Source organism: Engraulis encrasicolus, chromosome 15 (genome assembly GCF_034702125.1).
Source record: "Engraulis encrasicolus isolate BLACKSEA-1 chromosome 15, IST_EnEncr_1.0, whole genome shotgun sequence".
NCBI classification, from domain to species: domain Eukaryota; kingdom Metazoa; phylum Chordata; class Actinopteri; order Clupeiformes; family Engraulidae; genus Engraulis; species Engraulis encrasicolus.
The window spans coordinates 9125558-9150557 of record NC_085871.1 but is presented as its reverse complement, the minus strand read 5'-3'; the positions used below and the strand labels follow the sequence as shown (position 1 = coordinate 9150557).

The 25000-nt window shown below is 44.1% G+C and overlaps 3 protein-coding genes across 4 annotated transcripts in view; 1 reads left to right on the top strand and 2 right to left on the bottom strand.

The window, feature by feature from the left end:
• The window catches only part of LOC134463744 (butyrophilin subfamily 1 member A1-like), an 18714-nt gene extending 16838 nt beyond the window's left edge, over positions 1-1876 (bottom strand). The window contains exons 1-3 of the mRNA XM_063216984.1: positions 1610-1876; positions 634-755; positions 344-500 (exon numbers count right to left, since the gene is read on the bottom strand). Coding sequence (XP_063073054.1) covers positions 344-500; positions 634-755; positions 1610-1617 — 287 coding nt within the window. The 5' untranslated portion in view covers positions 1618-1876. The remainder of the gene's footprint in view (positions 1-343; positions 501-633; positions 756-1609) is intronic.
• A 137-nt stretch (positions 1877-2013) lies between these two features.
• On the top strand, positions 2014-11078 carry LOC134464424 (SUN domain-containing protein 3-like). Its single transcript, XM_063217877.1, has 16 exons — positions 2014-2049; positions 2918-3008; positions 3130-3320; positions 3650-3739; positions 4298-4345; positions 5019-5095; positions 5824-5940; positions 6085-6138; positions 6476-6519; positions 6772-6925; positions 7915-7989; positions 8668-8752; positions 8980-9095; positions 9623-9790; positions 10106-10201; positions 10540-11078. Exons 2-16 carry the CDS (start codon positions 2920-2922, stop codon positions 10654-10656), a joined length of 1521 nt encoding a protein of 506 aa, XP_063073947.1. The 5' UTR covers positions 2014-2049; positions 2918-2919; the 3' UTR covers positions 10657-11078.
• A 124-nt stretch (positions 11079-11202) lies between these two features.
• dcp1b (decapping mRNA 1B) overlaps positions 11203-25000 on the bottom strand; it is a 27651-nt gene continuing 13853 nt past the window's right edge. Inside the window, exons 5-12 of one of the 2 annotated variants that reach the window (XM_063216978.1) lie at positions 24910-25000; positions 24540-24662; positions 20484-20567; positions 17577-17783; positions 16122-16709; positions 14671-15201; positions 14036-14341; positions 11203-12716 (exon numbers count right to left, since the gene is read on the bottom strand). The exon at positions 24910-25000 is cut by the window's right edge and continues 54 nt beyond it. In XM_063216978.1, the coding sequence (XP_063073048.1) occupies positions 12636-12716; positions 14036-14341; positions 14671-15201; positions 16122-16709; positions 17577-17783; positions 20484-20567; positions 24540-24662; positions 24910-25000 (2011 nt within the window). In that variant the 3' untranslated portion in view covers positions 11203-12635. The remainder of the gene's footprint in view (positions 12717-14035; positions 14342-14670; positions 15202-16121; positions 16710-17576; positions 17784-20483; positions 20568-24539; positions 24663-24909) is intronic. The other variant, XM_063216979.1, reaches the window with a different exon arrangement.

Below are 25000 nucleotides of genomic sequence, written 5' to 3'. Positions count from 1 at the left end.
GCAAAACGTCCCTAATTTCAATGACCGAAAAGTGCAATGATACTGCTTTCATAAAATCTGCCTTAAGGGGGGCCCTCCCAAGTTTGAAGAGAAAAAAAGAGGCCTCCCTTTAATTTTGTCTTTGCCTAGGCCCTAGGGCCACCAAATTCCCCTAAACGTCCCTGTGCACAGCATACAGTGACTAATGAGTTGTAAGATGTCAATAGAATAAATGGCAAACTGCAAAAGATCATATAATACAAACATACAATTTGATCATAAGCCCAATGGCAACAACAGCCATTGAACACAACAAAGACCACGATGCTTGGGATTCAGGAGCGCCTGGCAGGCGGGACCTGACCTGGTGATTGACACGTTGGAAGAGCCAATCGGGAGGCGATGCCAGGTAATTGACAGGTGAGAGGCGTCGAGGGGCGGGCTCAGGAAACACGGCAGCAAGGCGTCCGACCCTTTCTCCACCACCAGGGGGCCGTCTGCACCCGACACATGGAGGGAGACTGCACAACACACAGACAAAGACACACATACCAGACAGTACACACAGACACGCACACGGCAAGTGACAAAAGGGTACAAACAGAAATGGGGTCATGGTGTGGTATGAATGACGGGTGTGAGACAGTTATTTACCTGAGGATGCAGAGGGCAGCCCGAGCAAGCAGAGACAGGCAGCATAGCAGAGGATGCTGAGATGGGCCCGTGAAACCACCCGCCACCTATACATCACGAAAAGCCCTGAAACACAAAAAGCCCTGGACACACTATTTAGTATAGCAATTGCAATATAGCAATAGGATTTGTGTAGTAAGTTACAACATACATAATTGTCATTCAATGTGCTTGAGAGAAGAAAAAAGAAGAGAGAAGAAAAAAGAAGGAAAATATCACAGAAGGTATATATTAGAGTAAATAGCCATCTTTCACCAAAGGGAGACGACAATAAAGCTGTCTAATTCTTTTTCAAAATATGATAGGAACGGGAAGCTGGTTCCAGCATTTGGACTAAATACAATTTCAGCCGATCTGGATTTTACCCTATGCACAATCAGTAGGCCTACAGACCTGATACATCTTTTAGGATGATTGCCCTGGGATATTTAGAACATATTTAGGGTCTAGCCCAGTGATTTTCAACCTATGGGCCGGGGCCCACTGGTGGGCCCTGAAGGTATTTCAGGTGGGCCTTGAAATAATTTTCTACAAAAAATAATATTTTGGTGTGTGTTGCTATTGATTTATTTGAGTTTTATTCTTTATTGGGTCAGAGGTGGGCCCCGAACATTTGTGACATTTTGGAGCGGGTGGGCCCCATGTTGGAAAAGGTTGGGAACCCCTGGTGTAGCCCATAGAGTAGTTAATTAAATCCATCAATTCTAAATTTCACTGGCAGCCAGCGCAATGACCGGAGAGTGATGTGATTTCTTTGTTTTGGTTAACATTCTAGCAGCAGCATTTTGGAAGTCCAAACAACAAAACTTAAAACAAAAGTTAAGTTAATGGTCCACGCCAAGAGAAATAAACAGCAGCAGCTATATGATCAACAACAATTAACAAAGTTGTGTTAACGTTATAGTAGATAAAATATAAATGTGCAGCACATACTTACTGTATCATTGGTGCAGCATACAGTTCGCTATTGTCACCGTGACGCGCCACTGAGTCTAGAGACGTTGTCCGTAACTTTTTTCCCTAGGTAGGCAATTAACCTTTTTGTAAGGAGCTTTAAGTCCGTATTTTTGAAAAGGTGTTCTAACAACTGATCTCTAATTTAGATCGGCTAGTAGGCCTATCCAAATAAGCTATCATAGAGAACTACGGCCATTTAGCTAATATGTCTGCTGCTAATTAGCCTGTTGCCGCATTTTACAAATGTCAGAAACGCATCATCACCGTGACAACTTCATGGAACGTTGACAGAGAAGAATCTTCAGTGGAGTTCTTCTCAATCATTTGGAATCATACAGGGTACGTCACAATAGCAGGAGAGTATAAAATCCGAGGATTTCTGAAATATCCTCACTATTGATTCTGCATCGAACTGCGACGGTAAGTATCCGCATACACTCCGCGTAGGCGCAGTTTGGTTGGGCGTAATGCGAGTAAATTGTTCATGCGCTTGGTCTATTATTTGTTTCTTTATTTAGCCTTAATAACTTATTAATCAGGTGCTATAACAAGGCCTGATTGATGATTATAACCAGTGAGGGGCAGGGACTCTGTGAGGAGCTGCTGAATTTTGCAGAGTGATTGATTGACAGCTTTACTAAACTGAACCAGGCCTATCATACCGCAAAGAAATAGATGTGAGTGGGGGACAGGGTCTTGCTGTTGGCGTAGTATAGGCCTACTGTAGCTGTTCACCAGCGCAACGCTTGTGTCCGCGGGGTGCCGGAGATCGGGTGCAATTTTGTGTGCGTTGTGACCAAAATACTGCTTGTGAACATTACAACTGCTTGTTAACATAATTAGACCAAATCAACACCAATTTAACACTTAATTTTCGCAACCCAAAAAAATTATGAAGGTATTTATGTGTTAAACAAGACTTCATTATAAACAAAATATAGCCTACAATATAGTCCTATTTATTGTAGTGTGTAGAAGATGTTTTGTTTTGGGTTTTTTTTTTTGGGGGGGGGGGGCTTTTTTGGGCACAGGTAAGGGGGGTGGTGGTGGTGGTTAAGAAGTGAGCCTCTCAATGATGATTTACAGCTTCATGAAATATGGGCTCTACACCAGATTGAATATGATGGGTGGTGGGTCGAGGTATTGCTACTTGTAGCCATAGTCCAGTTCTATCAGAGAACAGTGAAGGTGATCAACAAACTTGTAACCAAATTGCCATAGACCCAAAGAGCCCTGTCTGTGTTGTGTTTTACTTACCAAAGTGTGTGTGTGTGTGTTTTGTTTCCAGTAATGTCTCGACGAAGCACACGGCTACTGACGAGCGGTTATTACTTTGAAGATGAGGCACAGCAGGTGTCCTACAGAGAGAGCCCTGTGAAGTACGTGCAATAGTGTGTGTGTGTGTGTGTGTGTGTGCTTGTATTGTTATCGTGATATGGATTATGAAGGACCAATTGAATCTATTAGCTAACTCGTCCTACATTACCTCTGTCACTTCAGGGTGTTCCGGAGGCGTAAGACCCAGTCGGGCTCTGCTATCCCCTCCCTCTCCTCCTCCTTCTCCATGGTCTCCTCTGTGGGCTCCGGCCTGCTGGACCAGAGCTTCACCTCCTCCGGCTACTCCTCCTCTGAGGAGCATGACCAGTCCTGGAGGGTGAGGAGCAGGCTGCCCCGGCGGAGCCAGCGTACCAGTGAGTAGAGTTGGATGGCACTCGGGTGTGTGTGTGTTTGTGTGTGTTTGTGTGTGTGTGTGTGTGTGTGTGTGTGTGTGTGTGTGTGCGTGCACACCTGTAATCGCCAGTGGGGCATAGAAGTAACCAGTAAAGTGGTGTGTGTGTGTGTGTTTTATTATTGTCATTTTTCTACTATATGTTTTCTCTTCATGTTTTACATTTTCTTTGACTCTAATTTCTTTCTTGTTCACTTTCTTTTTGCTCTTGTTTTTTGTGAAGCACATTCACAGTTGCACCTGTGTATGAAATGCGCTATACAAATAAACCTGCCTTGCCTTGTGTTTCAGATGTGTCTCAGCAGACCGGTAATCCGATCCTTAAGAAGATTTCCATGTTCTTCTGCGGAGCTGGGCATGTGGACAAACGCTTCATGCTAGGTAGAGTCAAATTCAGACAGATACCATCACTTCTCCATGACAACACACAACCAGACGGATACTATCACTTACCTGTAATAACACACAACCATGACAACACACAACCAGACGGATACTATCACTACTCCATAACACACAAAATCATAATAACACAACACACAATCATAATGATACAACACACAACCATAACAATACTTACTTGTCATAGTATCACTGCAGCAATGACATCGCTCCCAATCACTGCCGCTGCCAACCTATGCAGTAGCCTGATAATCGACTTTCAAATCTCTTCGAGACTTGGTCTGACCAAGAGCATAACAATGAACATTCCCCAAACCGCATGGTTGACCTGCCTCCTTTGGTTTGCTACTAATTGTTTGCTTCCTGACAAAGTGGGAGTGTTCCCAATTTTTCCGGAGCTCAGAAACAATATTTGTATTGCTCCTGGCCTGACTAGAAGCAACACTGAAGGTGTTGCGTCACTAGGAGGGCACGGCTTGGCTAATTATGCAGCACTAACCAATTGTTTGTTTATGTGTGTCTCGTTGCTGTTCACAGGCTGCTACCTGCTCTGCTTCTCACTGGTTTTGACACTTCTGGCTTCTGGTGAGTCACCTCATGATCTCCTATACAGTTTACATAAATGAACATACACCAACATTTTCTGTCCATGAATGTAGAGACAGATTGATGCAGAGATGACAATTGGAATGAATGTAATTTAAACTAGAATGCACTGAGAGTGCAGACCTCCGCCAAGGAAGCTGTTTGATATAACATTTGACTATGTCACGCCTTATTTTTATTTGAAGTCTCTCTGCCTTCTTATTGTGGAGTTAGAAACTGGAATGTCAAGATTGCGGTCACCAGAGGCGTCTAGATTTGTAGGCCAGCAATGTTGAAGAATTGTTAAAAAGATCCTGGTTCCGGTTCGTGATCCGTATCACCACCAGAATTCCTTGGGTCATTATCAACAACTGCACAAAGTCTCGTCCAAATCTGTTGATTCGTTTTTGAGTTATCCTGCTGACAAACAAACAGACAGACAGACAGACAGCCAAACCGGCAAACCAACGCGACCAAAAACATAACCTCCTTGGCGGAGATAATAACATGCAAGCTCCCAATCAGTGGAGGAACAATTGTACACAGGCACACCCGTACAGCCTCCCAAGGTCAATAATAGGACCCCCACCCCACCACCAATATGACAGGGCCCTGGTCCCACTGACAAATACCCTGCCTCTGCTCCTCTGTGTCTGTGTGTGTGGTGGTGTAGGTGTCCTGTTCCTTGGCCCCTCCACTCCTGTGAAGATGGCCGAATCTGGACCTGGATCTGATATGGACTCTGTGACTGTGAGTGTGCTTTGTTAAAAAACCAGTAGAGGGGGGGCGCTGTGGCGCAGCGCGCTAATCCCCCCACTTTTGGGCTTGCATGCCCACCCTCGGGGACCCCGGTTCAAGTCCGGCCGGGGTCATTTCCCGATCCTCCCCTGTCTCTCTGCCCCATTCGCTTCCTGTCACCACCTTCAACTGTCCTGTCAAATAAAGGCATAAAAGCCCATAAAAATAAATAAAAAAATAAAATAAAAAACAGTAGAGTAGATACTGCATTAGCTGACGGGACCAGATATCCAGCCGCTCTGCTCCAGGCTCTCGCCTCAGGCTCAGGACACGTTACAGAACCCTAGATAGTTGGTGTCTTACATGGCAGCCTTCAGAGTCGCTTTGTGTATGCGTGATTGCAATAGCCTGACATGGCCACCAGTCCCCTCTCGTCTTCTTTTCATTCGTAGTCAACTACGAGTCAAAGTTCGAATCTGACCCAAGGTCATTTCCTGATCCTTCTCCATCTTTTTCTCACACTCTCATTGTCCTGGTGTTAAAGTGCCAAGCATTCTCGCTGTGCACTGCACGACACAATGGTGATGACAGACAAGTTAAGGGGGCGCCATACCATAAATTCGTGGAAACGGGTTCAAATCTGACCCGCGTTCAGTTCCCGATCCCATCCCATCTCTCTGAAAGCCTTGCTATGCTATAGGAAGGCATGGTGTATCATGTTCATCGTGTTTGTGCTACAGGCCGCGATGGTTATGACGGACCACCTGAGGGACTTCCGCCATGAGGTCCTTCAGCACATTGACCAAAGACACGCCACCGTCACCGATAACTGCGCCAGGCAAATGGACGATTTCAAGGTGTGTGTGTGTGTGTGTGTGCGCATGAGGGAGAGTGAATGAGAGAGAGAGAGAGAGAGTGAGAGAGAGTTGTAGAAATATACAGTGCTTGAGACACGAGTCCACTGCATTGTATTCTACAACGTGTTTGTCTTCCTCATGCAGCGAGAGGTCAGCCTGCTGAAGGAAGACGGTGACCGCCATCGCCACATGGCAGAGGTGAGGCACACTCTGGCAATCTCATGGCTACACAAGGTTTCTTTTTCAGCAGGTGCAGCATTTCAGGGGACTAGTCATCAGTTGTCAGATAGAAGAGCGCAACACTGCTCCTAACGATTCACCTCTTCGGTACTAGGCCTAGTAATGGAATGTCAGCACATCAACAAATACAGTGTTGAATTGTAAAGAAGCAGTGTTGCGCTCCTCCATCTGACAACTGATACATAATGACAAATACATGATCACTAACTGTGCAGTGTGGACTATGCATATGCCATCATGAGTAGAATTGACAGTTAGCCTACTTCACAATCACATTTCTCTCATTTCTCTTCAGATTCTGCAAATGGAAGTGGCAAACCTGAAGGATATGGCAAAAGAGTGAGTTTATTACTTCAAATCTTTCTCTCTCTCACTCTTTCTGTTTCTCTTTCTTTTTCTCTCTCTGTCCCTCTCCCTCTCCCTCTGTGTGTGTGTGTGTGTGTGTGTGTGTGTGTGTGTGTGTGCGTGAGAGTGTGTTTGAAGCATGGTGTTAACTTGTCTTCCAAGTTTTAGATTTTTTTTCTAATGACATATCTGAAATGCTAGTGTGTCTGAGGTGAAGCGCTACTAACATCAAATTTTTTCCCTCAGTACCAAAGACCGTGACTGGCAGGCACAGACCACTAGAGAGATCGATAGTATGTCTACGAAGGTTGCAGAGTTGAGCAGCAGCATATCAGACCTAAACCATGACCAGCATAACATCAATACACGTATAGCGGACCAAGACAAAAGCAAAGCTCAGGTATGGTTCAGTTTATCATACATACACATACCTATTCTAGGGTTGCCACTGTCATATCGAGATGAGGTACAGTGCCTATCAAGCAGGGCTGCCATTGCAGTGCACTGTAGTAGCTAAGGGGGGCTAGGGATAGGGTTTAGGTTTTAGGCAATGTAAAAAGCCTGTTGGAAGCTCATCTCATCGAAGCAACATACTCTATAACCTATATAACCTCTACTGTGGTTTTACCAGATTGTCAATTGGGGAAAAAAAAAAAAAAATCTGTAAAGTTAATGAATGTTGCCATTGCTTATAAGAAGAAGGCTCGACTGGGTTGTTGAAATGTCCAGGTTTTTTTGTCAGCTAAAGGTCGCAACCATAGAGGTAGAAAATAACACTAGAGAGGACCCCGCCCCCCTTTTACGGCAATTTGTAGCGGCCATTATCTGTAGGTAGATCAGAGAAATGGAAATTAACGGAGAACGAGGCTCACCTCTGTCAAAAATGGCTTAATCATGTGAAAATGTCCATCAACACACTATACAAGGACAATAGTTGAAGTGTGTTGCTAACTATGTTCATAAAATATATGATTTGATTTTTAAATGTATTTTATCGACTCATATTATTTCAGTAGATATGTAGCCTGACATTTCAAATCTGGTCTTTGATTAAAGTGTTACTTTATATTTACACAGTTTTAGTTAATTTCTTGACAGGGGTGGGCGTGTTCTCCATTGACTTGCATTGCCTGAAAGTACCTACACTACCTACGGAAGTTGGGAAGCTCCAGCTGCCATTTCCCAGTGCTGTTGCAAATTGCTGTGTCCTCTCTAGTGTTATTTTCTGCCTCTATGGTCGCAACCTTAACCCACATACAGAGTTCAGAATTACTAAAATATAGTACACAATTGTGTAATAGGCTGTATAATATAATTCTACACAATTGTTATCGTTGTAGCACACAAGTAACAGTTACATCATAACCCTTCGCCTTCTGTGTTGATTAGATGAAGAAGGAGCTGACTGATTTCCTCATTAGTTGGATGCAGGATAGACAGGGACTTGGACACATGACGGCCAAGGTAAGAAATAGTGTAGATTATCTACATGTCTGAACAAAATGACTTGCACTGTGTTTTTTTTTTTTAAGCGTGAGTAATTTCCTGTGTTTTGGGAAGAAACACAGGTTGTTTCTGTAGATTATGCGCAGTAGGCCTACAGTCTTAATCAAATTACTTTGTTTTTAATTGCATGTGAATGAGTTACTGTGAGTGTGTGGTTAAAAAAATAAGTTAGATTATGTCTACAAGCTTAAAGGGACACTGTGAGATTTTTAGTTGTTTATTTCCAGAATTCATGCTGCCCATTCACTAATGTTACCTTTTTCATGAATACCACCACCATCAAATTCTAAGTATTCATTATGACTGGAAAAATTGCACTTTTCATACATGAAAAGGGGGATCTTCTCCATGGTCTGCCATTTTGAATTTCCAAAAATAGCATTTTTAACATTTTTAGCTGCAAAAATGACTCTACTTGGACCGTACTAGAAAATATGTGTTTATTACTCAGTAAACTTTCATGTAAAGATCAAATTTGGCAATAGGCAGCCCAGTTTCAATGAGCAGCATAGTTGCAGTACCTTTTTTGACCATTTCCTGCACAGTGTACCTTTAAGAAAATCACTTAGAAAGTGTTTTTACAGTGAGATTTCATGTGTGAATGTGTTTGCGTGCATGTGTGCGTACGTGTGGCAGGATGTTCATGATATTGTCCAATCGGCTTTGAATCTCAATAAAGCAGACGGAACTGGAATGGCTGATTTTGCTCTGGAGTCACTTGGTAAGGATCCCTTTACGCTTTGATTGCTAAACTGATAGAAATAGTTACATTTCCAATAGAAGCATTTGTTAATATGTGTAATAGTAATTGCACTAGCTGTAATAGTTGCACCAGTAACAGCTTTTTCTTCCTTTAAAAAAAAAAAAACTCTGTTCATTATATCTATGTATTGATGATCATATTTGCATGTGTATAATTAGTGTATGTGTGTGTGTGTGTGTTTCCAGGGGCCTATGTGATCAAGGATCGCTGCTCAGACACATATCGTACCAGGGCTGGTGTTGTCAGCCTGTATGGCATACCATTGTGGTACACCTCCGACAGCCCATCCACTGTTTTACAGGTAACTAATAACCCCCCGCTGTCAGCCTTGGACTGGTCATTTGGGGATTTTCCCAGTGGGCCAACAGTCCTCAGGTGTCGCTGTTGTTTTGTTTTTGCTTTTGTGTTTCCTTAGAGACTGACCCAAAATCTAGCTAGAGGGGGACGTGCTCAAAAATGCCTAGGCCTCTTTTGGTCCCAAACCAGCCCACACTGCCACCTCACACAGACGTACAATACATTCTCTTGCTCCACCTGTCATCTATCTCTCCATACAACCACAGCTGACCAGGGCTAGACCCCCCCCCAAAAAAAAAACAACATTCCACAATTTAGATGGGGCCCACCCAATAAGCAATAAATACTTAATGGTACAATAAATAAATATTCAACAGCAGCACATACACAAATATTTAGATTTTTTTTTTATTTCAGGGCCCACTTACACAAGTGGGCCCCGGCCCACAGTTTGGGAATCGCTGTGCTAGATAGTGGAATATCATACCAGCCCAGCAGTAATCAGACTTTGCTTGTTTGTGTGTGTTCTAGCCTGAGGTGCATCCTGGGAAGTGCTGGGCCTTTAAAGGCAGTCAGGGTTTTGTCACCATTGCCCTGTCCCACCCCGTGCGGGTCACCCACGTCAGCCTGGAACACATCCCCAAGAGTATCACCCCCACCGGACGCATCGACAGCGCACCCCGAGACTTTGTTGTTTATGTGAGTATCCCTTCAACTGGACTTGAGCTCCGACAATATACACTTTAATTCATTAAACAAATGGCAACGCTTCGATACACCAGTGAGATCTGAAGAAGATATCACCCGTGGGTCCTGAAGAAGATCCCACCGGTGGATCGGACGTTGCCCTTTTTTTTATGAAATAAAATGTATATTTTCAGCAGACAATGACTTATATGGAGGCCCTTAGTCCAGATAATCATGCCAATAACTAACTATACAGAGCACATTGATACAACTTGATATACATTTTATGTCAAGATTGTGTGTGTTTTCCACCTTCTCATCTTGAAGGGCTTCACGGGCTTTGATGAGCACGAGGAGGGTACCATCTTGGGGAAGTTCACATATGACTCTGACGGCAAACCCATCCAGACCTTCAAGTTACCGGTGAGATTTCATTTAATCAGAAGCCTGAAAGATTTGCTCCATCTTGTGTTGTGGTGAGGCCGTGGAGTATAAGGGTTAGTTGGGCTGTAGATCACAGGGTTGCAGATTCAATATACCCACCCAAAACCCATTCCTTCCTCCATGGCTGCAGTGCCCTGTTATGAGCAAAGCATCAATCTAATCTCACACTGTTCCAGGGACTGTAACCAATACCCTGTATTATTTGTAATCCGTTTTGGATAAAAGTGTGTGTAATGTAATGTAATTATGTTGTATAATGCACCAGCAAAACCCCCTCTTATCCTTTTACTTTCTCTTTTTCCGTCTCTCCAACTCAGGATGAAGTGAATGAGGTGTATAATGTGGTGCAGCTGAAGGTCCTGAATAACTGGGGCAACTCGGACTACTCCTGCATCTACCGGTTCAGAGTTCATGGCCAGGCACAGCTAAACTGAGAGAGGCTCTCTACTATCTCCTAAACCCATCGTCACCCACCCGCTCCCATCCTGCAACAATTTCTATACCATCCACCACCACCACCAACCCCTACCCTCGATTTGAAAAACACCCAACCCAATCGACTGCCTTACCCCTAAATACACAGTCCATCCGAGGCAAACATCAGACAAACTCCTCACCCCACTACCCAACTCCACAATGACCCTGGAACCTCCTCATCACCCACCCTCATAAACTCCAAAACCCAGCCCATAACATCATGACACCCAACCACCACCACCGCCTCTAGCCACCCACCCTTTTACCCACCCTGCACCATTCTAAACACCCAACACCCACTTCTAAACCCACCCTTCCTTCCCTTAATCAAAGTCATAACTTACATTATTTTTTTAAAGAAAATAAATATTTTATTTTCAGCAAACCCCCAAGTTGTGACGGCATGTTCCTATAAGAGTGTGTGTGTACACTTGCCGCGCGCACACACACACACACACAGACACAGACACACACACACACCTGAATAACTCTCAAGACACCAGTCGTGTGGGGCATTAACAGTGGTCTTTAATGGGTTCATTGCTTTAAGTCTGCTTTTGAAACGTCCACATGGTGGTTTACTTACAGATGTAAGCGGCTGTCTACAAGTAATATACACAGCTGCCTCAATGGCCAACGCCTGCCTCTAATGCTACTGAGGCCATCAGCAGTGACTGCTTAGGGTACACTTCACGATGTAGGTCTGTTGTTCCATAGAAAAATAGAAAACTAAAATATTCTAAAACATTTGGTAACAAAATACTCTTCCTTATTATTCTCTTGAAATGACACGATATCTATCAAATTAGCCGAGCTGACGCGGCGAGCTGGTTGGAGGACAGATCCCAGGTTATTTTTTTTATTTTTTATTCTTGTTAATTATTATTGTCGTTTTATTAAAAGTGTTTGTGTGCCTGTGTATGTGTATGTATATGTGTGAGTGCAAGTGTGCGTGTGTGTTGAAGAGAGCGAGTGCTTACACATGCTACAATTAAGCTCAGGCTACGGTCAGGAAGGTTGTGAAATTTCACGCTATTTGGCATCGCACACCTGAAACAAGCATCTCTGGTGTCAGCCATGTTTGGCCTGTTCAAGTGCTGTGACAGAGTGTAAATTCCATAGACATGTAATACAGCACTGCCCTACAAAGGCAAAGTGCAGTAACTACATATTTTGCTAAAATTGAGTCTTCATAACACGTCCTTTATCTTGTGACAAAGTCTTATGGTCCAAATGTGTTCAGTTTCAGTGATATTGCCATGTCAAAATCGCAGCAACTTGGCTTAGAAATCTAGACGCCCCTAGCGGCCGCAACTACAATATCTAACCTAATAACAATAATTTAAAAGCCCTTTTTCTCAGTTTGAATGTTGGTTGCCTAGTTACTGTGCTTTGTCTTTGTAGGGCAGAGTACTTAGTGCATGTGTACTTCTATGGTAAAATCTAGTGGGAGGAATATGCTACACAGGAGCCATCCAATCCCGATCATTAGAGGGAGGTGCTACATGGCAGCTGTCCAATCCCATTATTTTAGAATATTTAAAAAAAAAAAAAAAAAAAGACCAAATCACACATTAAAATCATTCCCTCTCTGGGTTTGTCTCTTTCTTAACACGCACAACATACACAAACACACGTTTGCATAATGTGGTAAGCACAGTGCATGGCTTTGTGTGTGTGTGTGGGTGCACGACTGGGAACTCCTTGGCTTCCCTTTAGACGTGTACATAGGGAGCTAAGGCCACGCCCCTCCATGGGACCCAAGATCCAAAAAACAACGAATGGGAGTCCAGAAGAGGTTTCTCCATTGACTCCCATTTGCTGTTTCTTTTGGATCCTTGACCCCATAGAGGTGTGTGTGTGACTTGGGCTCCCTTGTAGGTGCGAAGGTGTGTGTGCGCGCTCAGTTATGTGTGGTGGGGCGTGATGGTGTGCATTAGTAGTGGGGGGTTCCGGGGTCTTTGGCCAGTCTGGACACGTACGCCTCGTAGATCACATCCAGGAAGGACGAGTCCGTCTGCAAAAGAAGAGGGACATGCGGTAAAAAGGCATTTACACAAGACATACCAGTAGCTTCTCAGCAGAATACGGAAAGCACCCTTTGATGTATTCTAATATATTCACTTACTATAACGTGTATAAGTTGTGTGAGGATGAAATCCCCCTTGCAGATGGATGATGCTAGAATATCTCATCTGTATGAAGTGTGCAAGTGTGGGGTATCTGACCTAATATGAAGTGTATGTGGGTCGAGTCTCTTGCCTGTGTAAGGTGTGTGAGTGAGGAGTATCCCGCCTGTATTAACCCATTGATGCCTAAAACACTTGCGTATTAACCCATTGATGCCTAAAGCACCTGCAAAAAAACCTGCTGAATGCATAAGCCCTTGTTGGGAAAGTTGCCCTCAGCCTGTAAAAACCTAAATATAGCCTCTGATGCACATAAAAACATGAAACATGATTGTATTTAAACCCCAAGACTCTCATCTTGCATTAGAATGTGTTCATTTACCTGTAACATACCTACATTTTTATTTAAAAAGCTAAAATCTCAAGAGCCTGAATGCAGCGTGTTTCCAGGCCTCAAAGGACAAACAACACATACGAGTCTTCAGGCTAAAATGGGTTAAGTGGATGAGGTGTAAAATATCTCACCTGTATAAGGTGTCTTAGTATGTGTGGTCTCCCCTGTATAAGGTGTCCTAATGTGTGGTCTCCCCTGTATAAGGTGTTGTAGTGTGTGGTCTCCCCTGTATAAGGTGCCTTAGTGTGTGTGGTCTCCCCTGTATAAGGTGTCCTAGTGTGTGGTCTCCCCTGTATAAGGTGTCCTAGTGTGTGGTCTCCCCTGTATAAGGTGTCGTAGTGTGTGGTCTCCCCTGTATAAGGTGTCGTAGTGTGTGGTCTCCCCTGTATAAGGTGTCGTAGTGTGTGGTCTCCCCTGTATAAGGTGTCGTAGTGTGTGGTCTCACCTGTATAAGGTGTCGTAGTGTGTGGTCTCCCCTGTATAAGGTGTCGTAGTGTGTGGTCTCCCCTGTATAAGGTGTCGTAGTGTGTGGTCTCCCCTGTATAAGGTGTCGTAGTGTGTGGTCTCCCCTGTATAAGGTGTTGTAGTGTGTGGTCTCACATGTATAAGGTGTCCTAGTGTGTGGTCTCCCCTGTATAAGGTGTGTGTGGTCTCCCCTGTATAAGGTGTCCTAGTGTGTGGTCTCCCCTGTATAAGGTGTCGTAGTGTGTGGTCTCCCCTGTATAAGGTGTCCTAGTGTGTGGTCTCACCTGTATAAGGTGTCCTAGTGTGTGGTCTCACCTGTATAAGGTGTCGTAGTGTGTGTGGTCTCACCTGTATTAAGTGGATGAGCGTGGCCTGCAGCTGGCTCCTGCTGAGGGCCCTGGTCTCCTCTGGTGGGGGTGGCGGGGGAAGGAGGGGCGGCTGGCCGAGGCCGAGTATGTGGCCGTGGGCGTGTGTGTGGGCCAGGCTGGGCTCGGTGGTGTTGCGGGGGGGCGGGGGCTTGGTCAGGGAGAAGACGCTGGGGGACATGAGGAGGGTGGAGCCCTCGCTGGCGGAGACAGCAGTGGAGGAGGAGGAGGAGGTGGTGGTGACCTGCAGGGGGACATCACACAGCACCGGGGGAAACACACTCTCAGACTACAGGGATCATAGCAGGTAGAGGGCAGGGCAGATGCAGACGCATACGCACGTGCGCACGCACACGCACACACACACCAGGGCAGATAGAGAGTCAGAGACAGACCCACACACACATGTAAATACTACAACCACACACAATAGTGCAGACATACACAGACACAGTCACAAACACGATCAAGCACACACATAGACATGCACACGCAGATACAACACAACGCTAAATCACACATCGCTTGATTTGTGGCATCATTTGTGTTCATACGTTAAGTGCAAATACTAGTGACCTGTAAAGTGCATTGGGGGCTGTGTGTTCCCCCGATTCTCACCTGGAAGTGCTGGTTGGAGGTGGGGCAGACCTGTGCGGTGTTGCCGCCACCGCCGCCGCTGGTGTTGTTGTCCACGGGCCGGGCGAGCCGGAAGCAGGGCGCCAAGGGGGGTCGGCTGGGCTCGCAGGCCACCACCCCCGGGTTCTGATTCTGGGTCTGCTCCTGCTGGACCAGCTGCAGCCTCTGCAGCAGCTCATGGGGCGACACCACACCTGAGCCGTGGACCGCCCCCTGCCCGAGCCGCAACACACCTGCATTCACCTGTTCGGCAGGTAACATGCCTCCTGTTGAGCCCACCACATTGACTTGGCCCAACTGGGCGGTCTGGACCAAGCCACTAGCCGCACCCGCTAGCACACCTGCGTTGACCTGCGCTCCGGAGAACATTCCACCGGCGTTGACCTGATGAGCAGCAGGCATGCCAGCTGGTGCCATGTGCACTGCCAGCAGCCCTGCGCTCAGCTGTGCAGGGGGCGCCATCCCATCACTTCCACCCACCGTGCTGCTGGGCTGCAGGACTCCCGGGCCGACCTAGCAGAGTAGGGACATTTGCATTAATTCCGAGGGAAATGAAGGTGTCCAACACCATCAATAAATATCAAAAATACATTAGACTTGGACTTATTTATTGTTCATTAATCTTACATAAAATGGAAAATTTGCTTTGGTGGTGGCATAAGGACACACAAGGACACACAAGACAAGCACACATCACAGTCAACACAATAAAGAATAAATATATATATATATATATATGTGTGTGTAGATAAAAGATAGACAGATAAAACCTGTGGAATAAAATTAAATCTCATTACTCAATTAAAATTAAGAGACTATTCACAGGGGTGATAGTGAAAAAAATCCTGACCCTGAACTTTTTTCCCTGCTCCAACGATGACGACAAGATGCATAGTGACGTAACGTAGGCCTATTTTGACACATTCAAACATTTAATAGCCTCTGTATGACCATTATTGAAGCCTGATAGTAGAAGAAAACCCTGCACCTGTAACACTTTCTGAGATAAGAATAACCTAATGGCTAATTATTATCAATGTTTTTATTTTTGCAAACCCTGTCAAGCCTGAAATCAGGCATGGAGCCTGAATACTATCAGCCCTGTATTCAATTGAATATAATATACGCTGCACAACATATTGAACATACAGCACATACTTATTATCCTTATTATACGTGTGTGTTTGTCTTTCTGCTTCTGGAACTAGGTGTATGTAGGATGCCATGTTGACCAGGACTCAAAGGACCACAATGGAAATAAGCTTCTGAGCTTTATTGTGTTATCCGGACTCCGTTTTCTTTGTTTGTCTGTTTGTTTTAAGTATGTGGGTGCTGTTTATATGGAACTAAATCATGTATTTAATTTCATACAAGAACTGAGAATGCCAAACATGCACAGACACAGACACAGACACACACACACACACACACACCTGAAGGGGGTGGATGATGGGGGTGGGCAGCAGGGGTCTCTTGGGGCTGTAGAAGACAGGGGGAGCTGGTGGGGGACCCTGCTGCTGCTGCTGCTGCTGCGGTTGCTGCTGCTGCTGGTGGTGCTGCTGTGGCTGGGGGAGATGAGACTGCTGGTGCTGATACTGCTGCTGGTGTAGGTGCTGCTGCTGCTGCTGCTGCTGTTGGTGGTGTAGATGCTGATGTTGATGGATGTGAGGATGCTGGTGCTGATGATGGTGGTGATGGTGGTGATGATGAGCCCCTCCCATGGCCTCAGGAGGGCGCACAGGGATGAGGCCCGGCATTAAGGGCGGGGGATGGGACATCTGCTGGGGGCAACACGGGGCTGACACAGAGGAGGAGGATGATGATGGTGGTGGTGGGGCAGGATGAAGAGCAGTGTGGGCGTTGGGGAAGAGTTTCTGCAGCGGGTCTCCCCCCTCTCCTCCTCCTCCTCCTCCTCCGCGCTTCAGGCCGTTCTCACACACGTGCTTGTCGGGCGACTGTGCGAGCGGCTGGATGTCTGGCACCCCCCTGTGGTGGCCGTGGCCCTGGGCGCTCATCAGCTTCTATACAATGCAATACAACACAACATGTATTTATGTGGCGCAGTATCACAGCTATGAAGTTGAGATAGATAGATAGACTTTCAAAACACACACACACACACACACACACACACACACACACACACACACACACACACACACACACACACACACACACACACACACACACACACACACACACACACACACACACACACACACACACACACGCATACACTCAGTTCCTCATGCAGTGAATCTGTGAATGTCACTAATGTTTTTCAACCTCTAAGACTTCAATTTGAGCTTGAACTTTGACATGACAGCAGCCTGGATATCGCAGCGCAATCTAACACTGTGCAGTCCGGTCCTCGATTCTTCTTAGCCGTGGTCAATCGAGCGTAAACCTACACCTTCCACCTGAAGATTCTATGTGTGTCTAAGTTAGACCCAGCGCGTCTACGTCAGTAATGAGAATATGTTGCAGTTGGTGTAGGGAGTCTGCAAGAAGAACACATCTTTGCATCATCTGTGGTTGGGGTATCAGTGTGAGCACACACACACACACACACACACACACACACACACACACACACACACACACACACACACACACACACACACACCCACACACACACACACACACACACACACACACACACACACACACACACACACAAGCTCTGGAGGCTGCTGCAGTGCACATAGCCAATTGTCAGATGTTCAAGAGAGAAAGTGCACACACACACAAATATGGACATACAGTAAACACATGCATACCTACGGCCACATACTCAGATGGACACGCGACAAGTGCCACATGGTAATACACACACACACACACAAAACAAGGAACACGTCGAGTACAACAAGGGCACACACACACACCTGGATGGCGGCGCAGTGCTGCGGAGGTACGGAGGAGGAGGGCGAGGAGGCCATGCCGACGGGGGCCAGCAGGGGACCTCCCCCGGGGCTGACCGCCACCGTTTGGGCTGAGGGGTCGTCGTAGGAGAGCGAGCGGGCCACTGCTGGACGGCCTCCGACCCCTAGGGGCACCCCAACGACACCGCCAACTGCTGCTCTGGAGGTCACCTGATTGATTGATAAATTGATTGATTGATTGCATTTATTGCCACTTCAGCAGCTATGACTATCATCTAGGGGTTATACTAAAAAGCTGGTTGAGCTGGTTCATTAAATGAAGAATCCAGGTTCTTCTAATAGATTATTTACCACTTAACCTGGTTTACTCCTGAACCAGCTTCTTAGTATAAACCAGCTTCTTAGTATACTAAGAAGCTGGTTCAGGAGTAAACCAGGTTAAGAGGTAAATAATCAAATAAAAGAGCCTGGAGTCCTCATTTTTTTGGGACTCCAGGCTCTTCTATTATATGATCTACCTCTTAACTTCACCTGGTTTACTCCTGAACCCGCTTCTTAATAGAGGTGCACCGAAATGAAAATTTGTGGCCGAATCCGAAACCGAATAATAATTAATCACTTGGCCGGAAACCGAAACCGAAACCGAATATTACAATTCAGTCAAAAGTTATCAAGAGTTAGGTTTTTCACTATTTTGAAATAAATCTACGGTTTACAAGAAATGTTTTGACATGTTTTTGAAAGAAAATAAATGTTTATTTGAAGTCTTCAAATGTTAGAGTAGAACTTATATTGGCTTATTAGTGCCCATTTTCAGTTCATTTTCTATTCGGCCTCCGATTCGGCCACTCAATTGGCTTTCGGCCGAAAACCGAAAGTGTCTTGTCTTGCCATTTTCGGCCGAATATTTTCTGCGGCAGAATTTTCGGTGCACCTCTAATTCTTAATATAGGCCCCAGGTGTAGGGGTCTGAAGCTGGTGCTTGACTTATGATGTGTATGTTGGACAGGGTGCTTGGAGACGGATGGATGTAATGATCTGCGTATGTGTTTTTTGTTTTGAGCAATGAATGTCTATTTGTGTTTTTTACACAATGAGACCAAAGGCAATTTTAACTATTTATTCATTCATCATGGCCAATACAGATAGAAACTAGACTGCCTGTGCAGTCGCCTTCGACTGCTTAAGGTATATCCCCGAAACGCGACGCTTCCAGTCCCCCATCATTCCTACCACTCCCGTCCACCATTTCGTAAACGTATATACAGACGTGACATGACGCGCATAGGCTTAAAACCAAACGACTATTGTGAAAATGAAGCAAAAAATGGGGCAAATGGTAATACTGTTTTAATGGTTCAGTGGATATACCACATTAGGTACAGTGTAATAACCAGTGTAACAATATTTAATACAATGTAATTTTTTTACTTACATCATGTGTTTGTGCGTAAGTGGTATTACATGGTATTGCATATTGTTACACTGGTATTGCACTATATTACATGGTATTGCATACTGTTACACTCGTTACTACACTGTACCTGATATTGCATATTGTTACACTGGTATTACACTAGTATTAAATGGTATTAAATATTGTTACATTGGTTATTACACTGTACCTAATATGGTAGATTCACTGAAATGGTGAACCATTAAAATAAGGTGTTACCGGGCAAATCAATCCACCCAATCAGAAGTTATGGGCCAAATGAAAATTCCGCCATTTTGAAAGTGTTGACCTCCAAACTCGAATCAGTTCATGAACCTACCCTAGAGCATTCACACACCAAATCTGGGACAAATCCATCCACCAGGTCAGAAGTTATGGACCAAACAAAAATTCGGCCATCTTGAATTCAGCCATCTTGAAAGTGTTGACCTCCCAACTCGAAGCAGTTCATGAACCTACCCTAGAGCATTCACACACCAAATCTGGGACAAATCCATCCACCCGGTCAGAAGTTATGGACCAAACAAAAATTCGGCCATCTTGAATTCAGCCATCTTGAAAGTGTTGACCTCCAAACTCGAATCAGTTCATGAACCTGTCCTAGAGCATTCACCCAAAAAATCTGGGACAAATCCAAACATCCGTTCAAAAGTTATCGCGTTAACACGAAAGACCTTACGCGGCGGCGGCGGCGCACGCAAAACCATTACATCCCCGACGCTCCGCGTTTCGGGGATATAATAACTAGAATGGGCACTCCGTAGAACGCAAACCTTCGCCTACGCTACTTATTTTTTCTGGCCATCTTCAGAGTGTGGGGCATAACATTCTCCAAATTTTGGTATTAGTTTCATTTAAATCGGACCGGAATATCGTAATATGACATTTTTGGCCCAGTCTTGACCTCTTATTCAATTCCGCATGCACATGTTGTTCTGGTATATAGTGCTTGGCAAAGAAAAAAGTTTTTGACCTTTTCGTGACCTTGACCTTGATCTTTGACCCAATCACTCCCAAAAAGTAATCGATTGTTCCTTGGGTCATGACCAATCATCCCAGTAAATTTCATAAAAATCGGCTCAATTTACGTTTTTGACCTTTTCGTGACCTTGACCTTGACCTTTGACCCAATCACTCCCAAAAAGTAATCGATTGTTCCTTGGGTCATTACCAATCATCCCACTAAATTTCATAAAAATCGGCTCAGTTCTGTCTGAGTTATACGAAGTACAAACAAACAAACAAACATATTCACAAATAAATAAAAAAATAAATAAAAATACACAGCGGTCAAAACATAACCTTCTGGCGAAGGTAATAATAATAATAATAATAATAATAATAAATGTTCATATCACATTTACAAAGCCAACAAACAAACAAACAAACAAACAAACAAACAAACAAACAAACAAATAAATAAATAGAGTTAGTAAGGTTTTTAAGGAGGTCACCTGAGAGGGCACTAGGCCAGCATGCTGCTGCTGCTGCTGGGAGCCAAACAGAGAGATGAGGGACATTGGCTTGGAGTCACCATCCTGATGAGGGTAGAGAGAGAGAGAGAGAGAGAGAGAGAGAGAGAGAGATACAGAGAGAGATGGAAATAGTGAGATGCTGAGATCAAGATATGTATAGAGAGAGACACAAGTATTTTGTTCACACAAAGACTTTTTATTTTATTTTGTGAGACTCTGCCTGTCTGCACTCGGCACCAGGCTCGCTAGCTCCCACTTGTGTCCCCAGGAGGCCCAGGCAGGCAGAAGGCATAATCCGTGTTTGTAAATCTGGGGCTGCGAGGGCTGCTGCTGGGGATTTGGATAACGCAGCAGCCCATATTTTGGACCAGCCGGCTTGATATTTACACCACCTCTCTCATCTGTGTACCCCCCAAACATCTCCTCTCTCTAATGCTAATTTACATTAGCACTGCAGATGGAATCCGCCCTTGTGTCGCAATGCTAGCGGATTAGCCATGCAGGCTTATAATTAGCACCATAGGCATAAACTGTGTGTTCATTTCTCTGCTCTGGTGACCGTTAACAGATAACTGAATGGCATTACAAGGTTTTAACCATCCATTTATGAGGCTGCTTTTTTTATTATGCCCGTTTTGTCTGTTAGCAACAAGTGTTTTCAGTTCATCTATGATGGCGCTATGCCGAAGGAATTTAGAGATGGTTCTCAATATGTTTCATTGTTCCTCTTTCCCCCTCCTTAGTCCTGTTACCAGTGTTAACGTTCACTTAAAGGGCTTTAGCTTAATTGAGAAAGAGGACAGAAGTGAAAAGAACAAGGTCAGGTCAGATTCACTGGCTGAGTTAGGAGAGGACAAGTAAGACATCCTCATTTAGTTTCCTTCCTTGACGTGATGACAAGCTAGGAATGAGGAATAGTCCGGCGGATTAGACACACAAAAGGGCCTAATCATGCACTTTTGAGTAAAAGCATGAAAATTGGTACACATATCCTTCTCGATAAGCTGATTAATATTAGCGTTGGAGGCGTCGCGAAAAATGAAGAATTTTCAAGATGGCCGCCAAATCCAATATGGCCAACCCAAATTAATGAAACTACCTGACACGTTGATGTAAAAGCATGAAAATTGGTACATATATCCTTCTTGATATGCTGATTAATATTACCATTGCAGGCACCACGAAAAATTATGAATTTTCAAGATGGCCGCCAAATCCAATATGGCCAACCCATATTAATGAAACTACCTGACACTTTGTAGTAAAGGCCTGAAAATTGGTACACATGTCCTTCTTAATATGCTGATCAATGTTATCATCGGAGGCGCCACGAAAAATGCTGTATTTTCAAGATGGCCGCCACATCCAATATGGCCAACCCATATTAATGAAGCTACTGTACCTGAAACTTTGTTGTAAGCCCATGAAAATGGATGCCCAGTTACTTCTTTATATTCTGATTAATAAAAGAAATGGAGGCATTGCAAAGAAAGTTTAATTTTCAAAATGGCCGCCAAATCAAATCTAGCCAACCCATATTAATGGAACCATTGATGAATTTAACACCCACTTTGTAGTAAAAGCATGAAAAATGGTACACATTTACCTCTTGATATGCTGATTAATATTTGAAATGGAGGCATAGCAAAACCCGAATTTTCAGGATGGCCGCCAAATCAAATGTAGCCAACCCATATACATTAATCCTCCAGGCACATTGTGGGATATACAGTACCTCTAGCAGTTAGTGACGACTTCATAGGCCTTGTGTTTAATATGCCTCTCATGACCACAAATTCAAAAGGGTCAAGATTTGTCAATTCATGGACATGGTTAAAACATGGTTAAGAAAAGAAACCAATAATTAATTACTATTTCTAGCTGTACTTCAAGGTTTTCAAACAAACTGCAATCCTGTCCCATGCATGTTGTATGGGTATGTCTTGCCTGGTTAACACCAGTTGATCTCACAAATGAGATACTCTGAAGGTTACATATGCAATTTCTGAGGGATGGAATCCATGCTGTCTTTCAGATCAGAAAGTGTGCAAAGCAGCATGGGATTCCCCAGGTTGTAATATATCCCATGGCCAACATCAATCAAACTGCCAACAATGCCTAATTAAAAGATACACACACAAACTTTGAATAAATGGTGAATGGTACAGTTGGTGCAAAGTCAACTCTGGGTATGTAAATTTGAGTAACCTTGAGTGAAAGTTTACCTGTACAGTATTAGGATTCATTTTTTTGGCTATAATAATGGTGTGCAAGATTTGGCTTATGGTGAACCCCCATTTCTGTATTTGTAGTTCAAGGTATGCAAACTATGCAACATATGCAAGGTGAAGTTGATAAGATTTGATTTAACCCCCATGTTGAGGGGGGACAAGATTTTGTTTTGTTACCTACAGTACTTGAATGAAGGTTGTGCACATTTATTTCAATGATAAATGGCTCAAATCCATTGAAAATGTGACTAAAATATTTATTGACTCATCAAAGACTACAAATATGTTTCTACTACAAGTGCAGAGAAATGTATACTGAGATAAATATAGGATATTTTATGCCCATTTATACATCTATGGGTTGGCCATATTTGAAGTGGGGCCATCTTGAAAATTCTTTTGATGTTTTGATGATGTTAACACAATAAAAAGATACATGTATTTTCATGCTTTCGCGGTTTCACTAATGTACTGTAACACAATATGTAACACTACATATCTATATATAACATTAGTAGGGTAGGGTTTGATGTTTCGAAATTAGGCTATGTTAGGATCACTTCCAGAGTAATCTTTTTTAGGACTATTACTTGTGTGTGTGTGTGTCTGTGTGCGTTCACGCACTTCTCACGTGAACCCTTCTACATTATTATACATACCAATATATATCAATACATTATTATACGAAGTATATGTGTGCTGATTGCATGCTCCTGCTACAAAGTGCATGGTGGTTTCACTAATATGGGTCAAACATGTTTGATTTGTCTGTAAAATTCAGATTTTTTTTCATACCTCCATTCCTAATATTAATCTGCACATAAAGATGTAACTGCGTAGGCTACCAGTTATGATGCTTTTACCACAAAGTGCCCGGTAGTTAATATGGGTTGGCCATATTGGATTTGGCGGCCATTTTGAAAATTCTGTGTTTTTCACATCTAATAATCAGCTGAAAAAGAAGGAAATGTGTAACCATTTTCATGCTTTTACTACGTGCATAATGGATTCACTCATCTGCTATACAATTCCTGTTATATGGGTCGGCCATATTTCATTTGGTGGCCATTTTGAACATTTCAATTTTGGTTTTACGCAACAATTCCATTTCTAACATTAATAGGTACATCATAGAGTATGTATTTACCAAATTTCAGGCATTTATGACGCAGTGCATGATGGTTTCTCACTAATATGGGTTGGCCATATTGGATTTGGCGGCCATCTTGAAAATACAGCATTTTTCGTGGCGCCTCCAACAATAACATTGATCAGCATATTAAGAAGGACATGTGTACCAATTTTCAGTCCTTTACTACAAAGTGTCAGGTAGTTTCGTTAATATGGGTTGGCCATATTGGATTTGGCGGCCATCTTGAAAATTCATAATTTTTCGCTACGCCTCCAATGCTAATATTAATCAGCATATCAAGAAGGATATATGTACCAATTTTCATGCTTTTACAACAACGTGTCAGGTAGTTTCATTAATTTGGGTTGGCCATATTGGATTTGGTGGCCATCTTGAAAATTCTTCATAGGAAGAGGTATATGTGTACCAATTTTCATGCTTTTACTCAAAAGTGCATGATCAATTCACCAATCCGCTGGACTAGAAGGACCACTTGATGCAAGGTGCGCCTCTTTTTTTGTTTAACATGATGACAATTTAAGCATGAAAAGGATGTATGCGGTGGCTGAAGAATCAAGAGTCATCCCAGTGATTCATCCAAATCAACTGGATAAGATTCACCCCAAGTTCTCCTTAACTTTGCTGGTGTGTGTGTGTGTGTGTGCTTCTCACCTGGTGTTGGAGTAGCCTGTTGCGGTCGGTGGGTTTGAGGGGGATGGGCTTGATGAGGTGGGGGTTGTCGTGGATCACCTCCCCTCCTCCGCTAATCTCCTTGGGCTCCGAGCTCACCTTGCCCTGACCATCACAACACAGGGGGTCAGAGGTCAACTACTACAGCTGTACGTCAACAAGAGCCATCCAAAACTGTCACGCTTCAAGGCCCAACTTCATGCTTTAAAGAGGTCAGTACAAGGGAAAAAAGTAACAATGTGGTACAAAATGTGTGTGTGTGTGCACGCGTGTTACCTTGTCGTACTCGCCCCGTGCCTTGGTGAGCGTGTGTGTGTGCGTGTGCATGTGTCCACGTGCATTTGTGTGTTACCTTGTCGTACTCGCTGCGTGCCTTGGTGAGCATCTGCAGGATGTCAACTCCTCTGGGGTCTGTGGTGGTGTCTGGGAGGGCACGGGGAGAC

Bases quoted from the DNA above. Each gene is read 5' to 3' on its own strand.
- LOC134464424 (XM_063217877.1), top strand. From the start codon at position 2,920: ATGTCTCGACGAAGCACACGGCTACTGACGAGCGGTTATTACTTTGAA. The intron at 5,941-6,084 runs GTGTGTGTGTGT...TTCCTCATGCAG, and splicing joins GGCAAATGGACGATTTCAAG to CGAGAGGTCAGCCTGCTGAA. The intron at 6,926-7,914 runs GTATGGTTCAGT...TGTGTTGATTAG, and splicing joins AAGACAAAAGCAAAGCTCAG to ATGAAGAAGGAGCTGACTGA.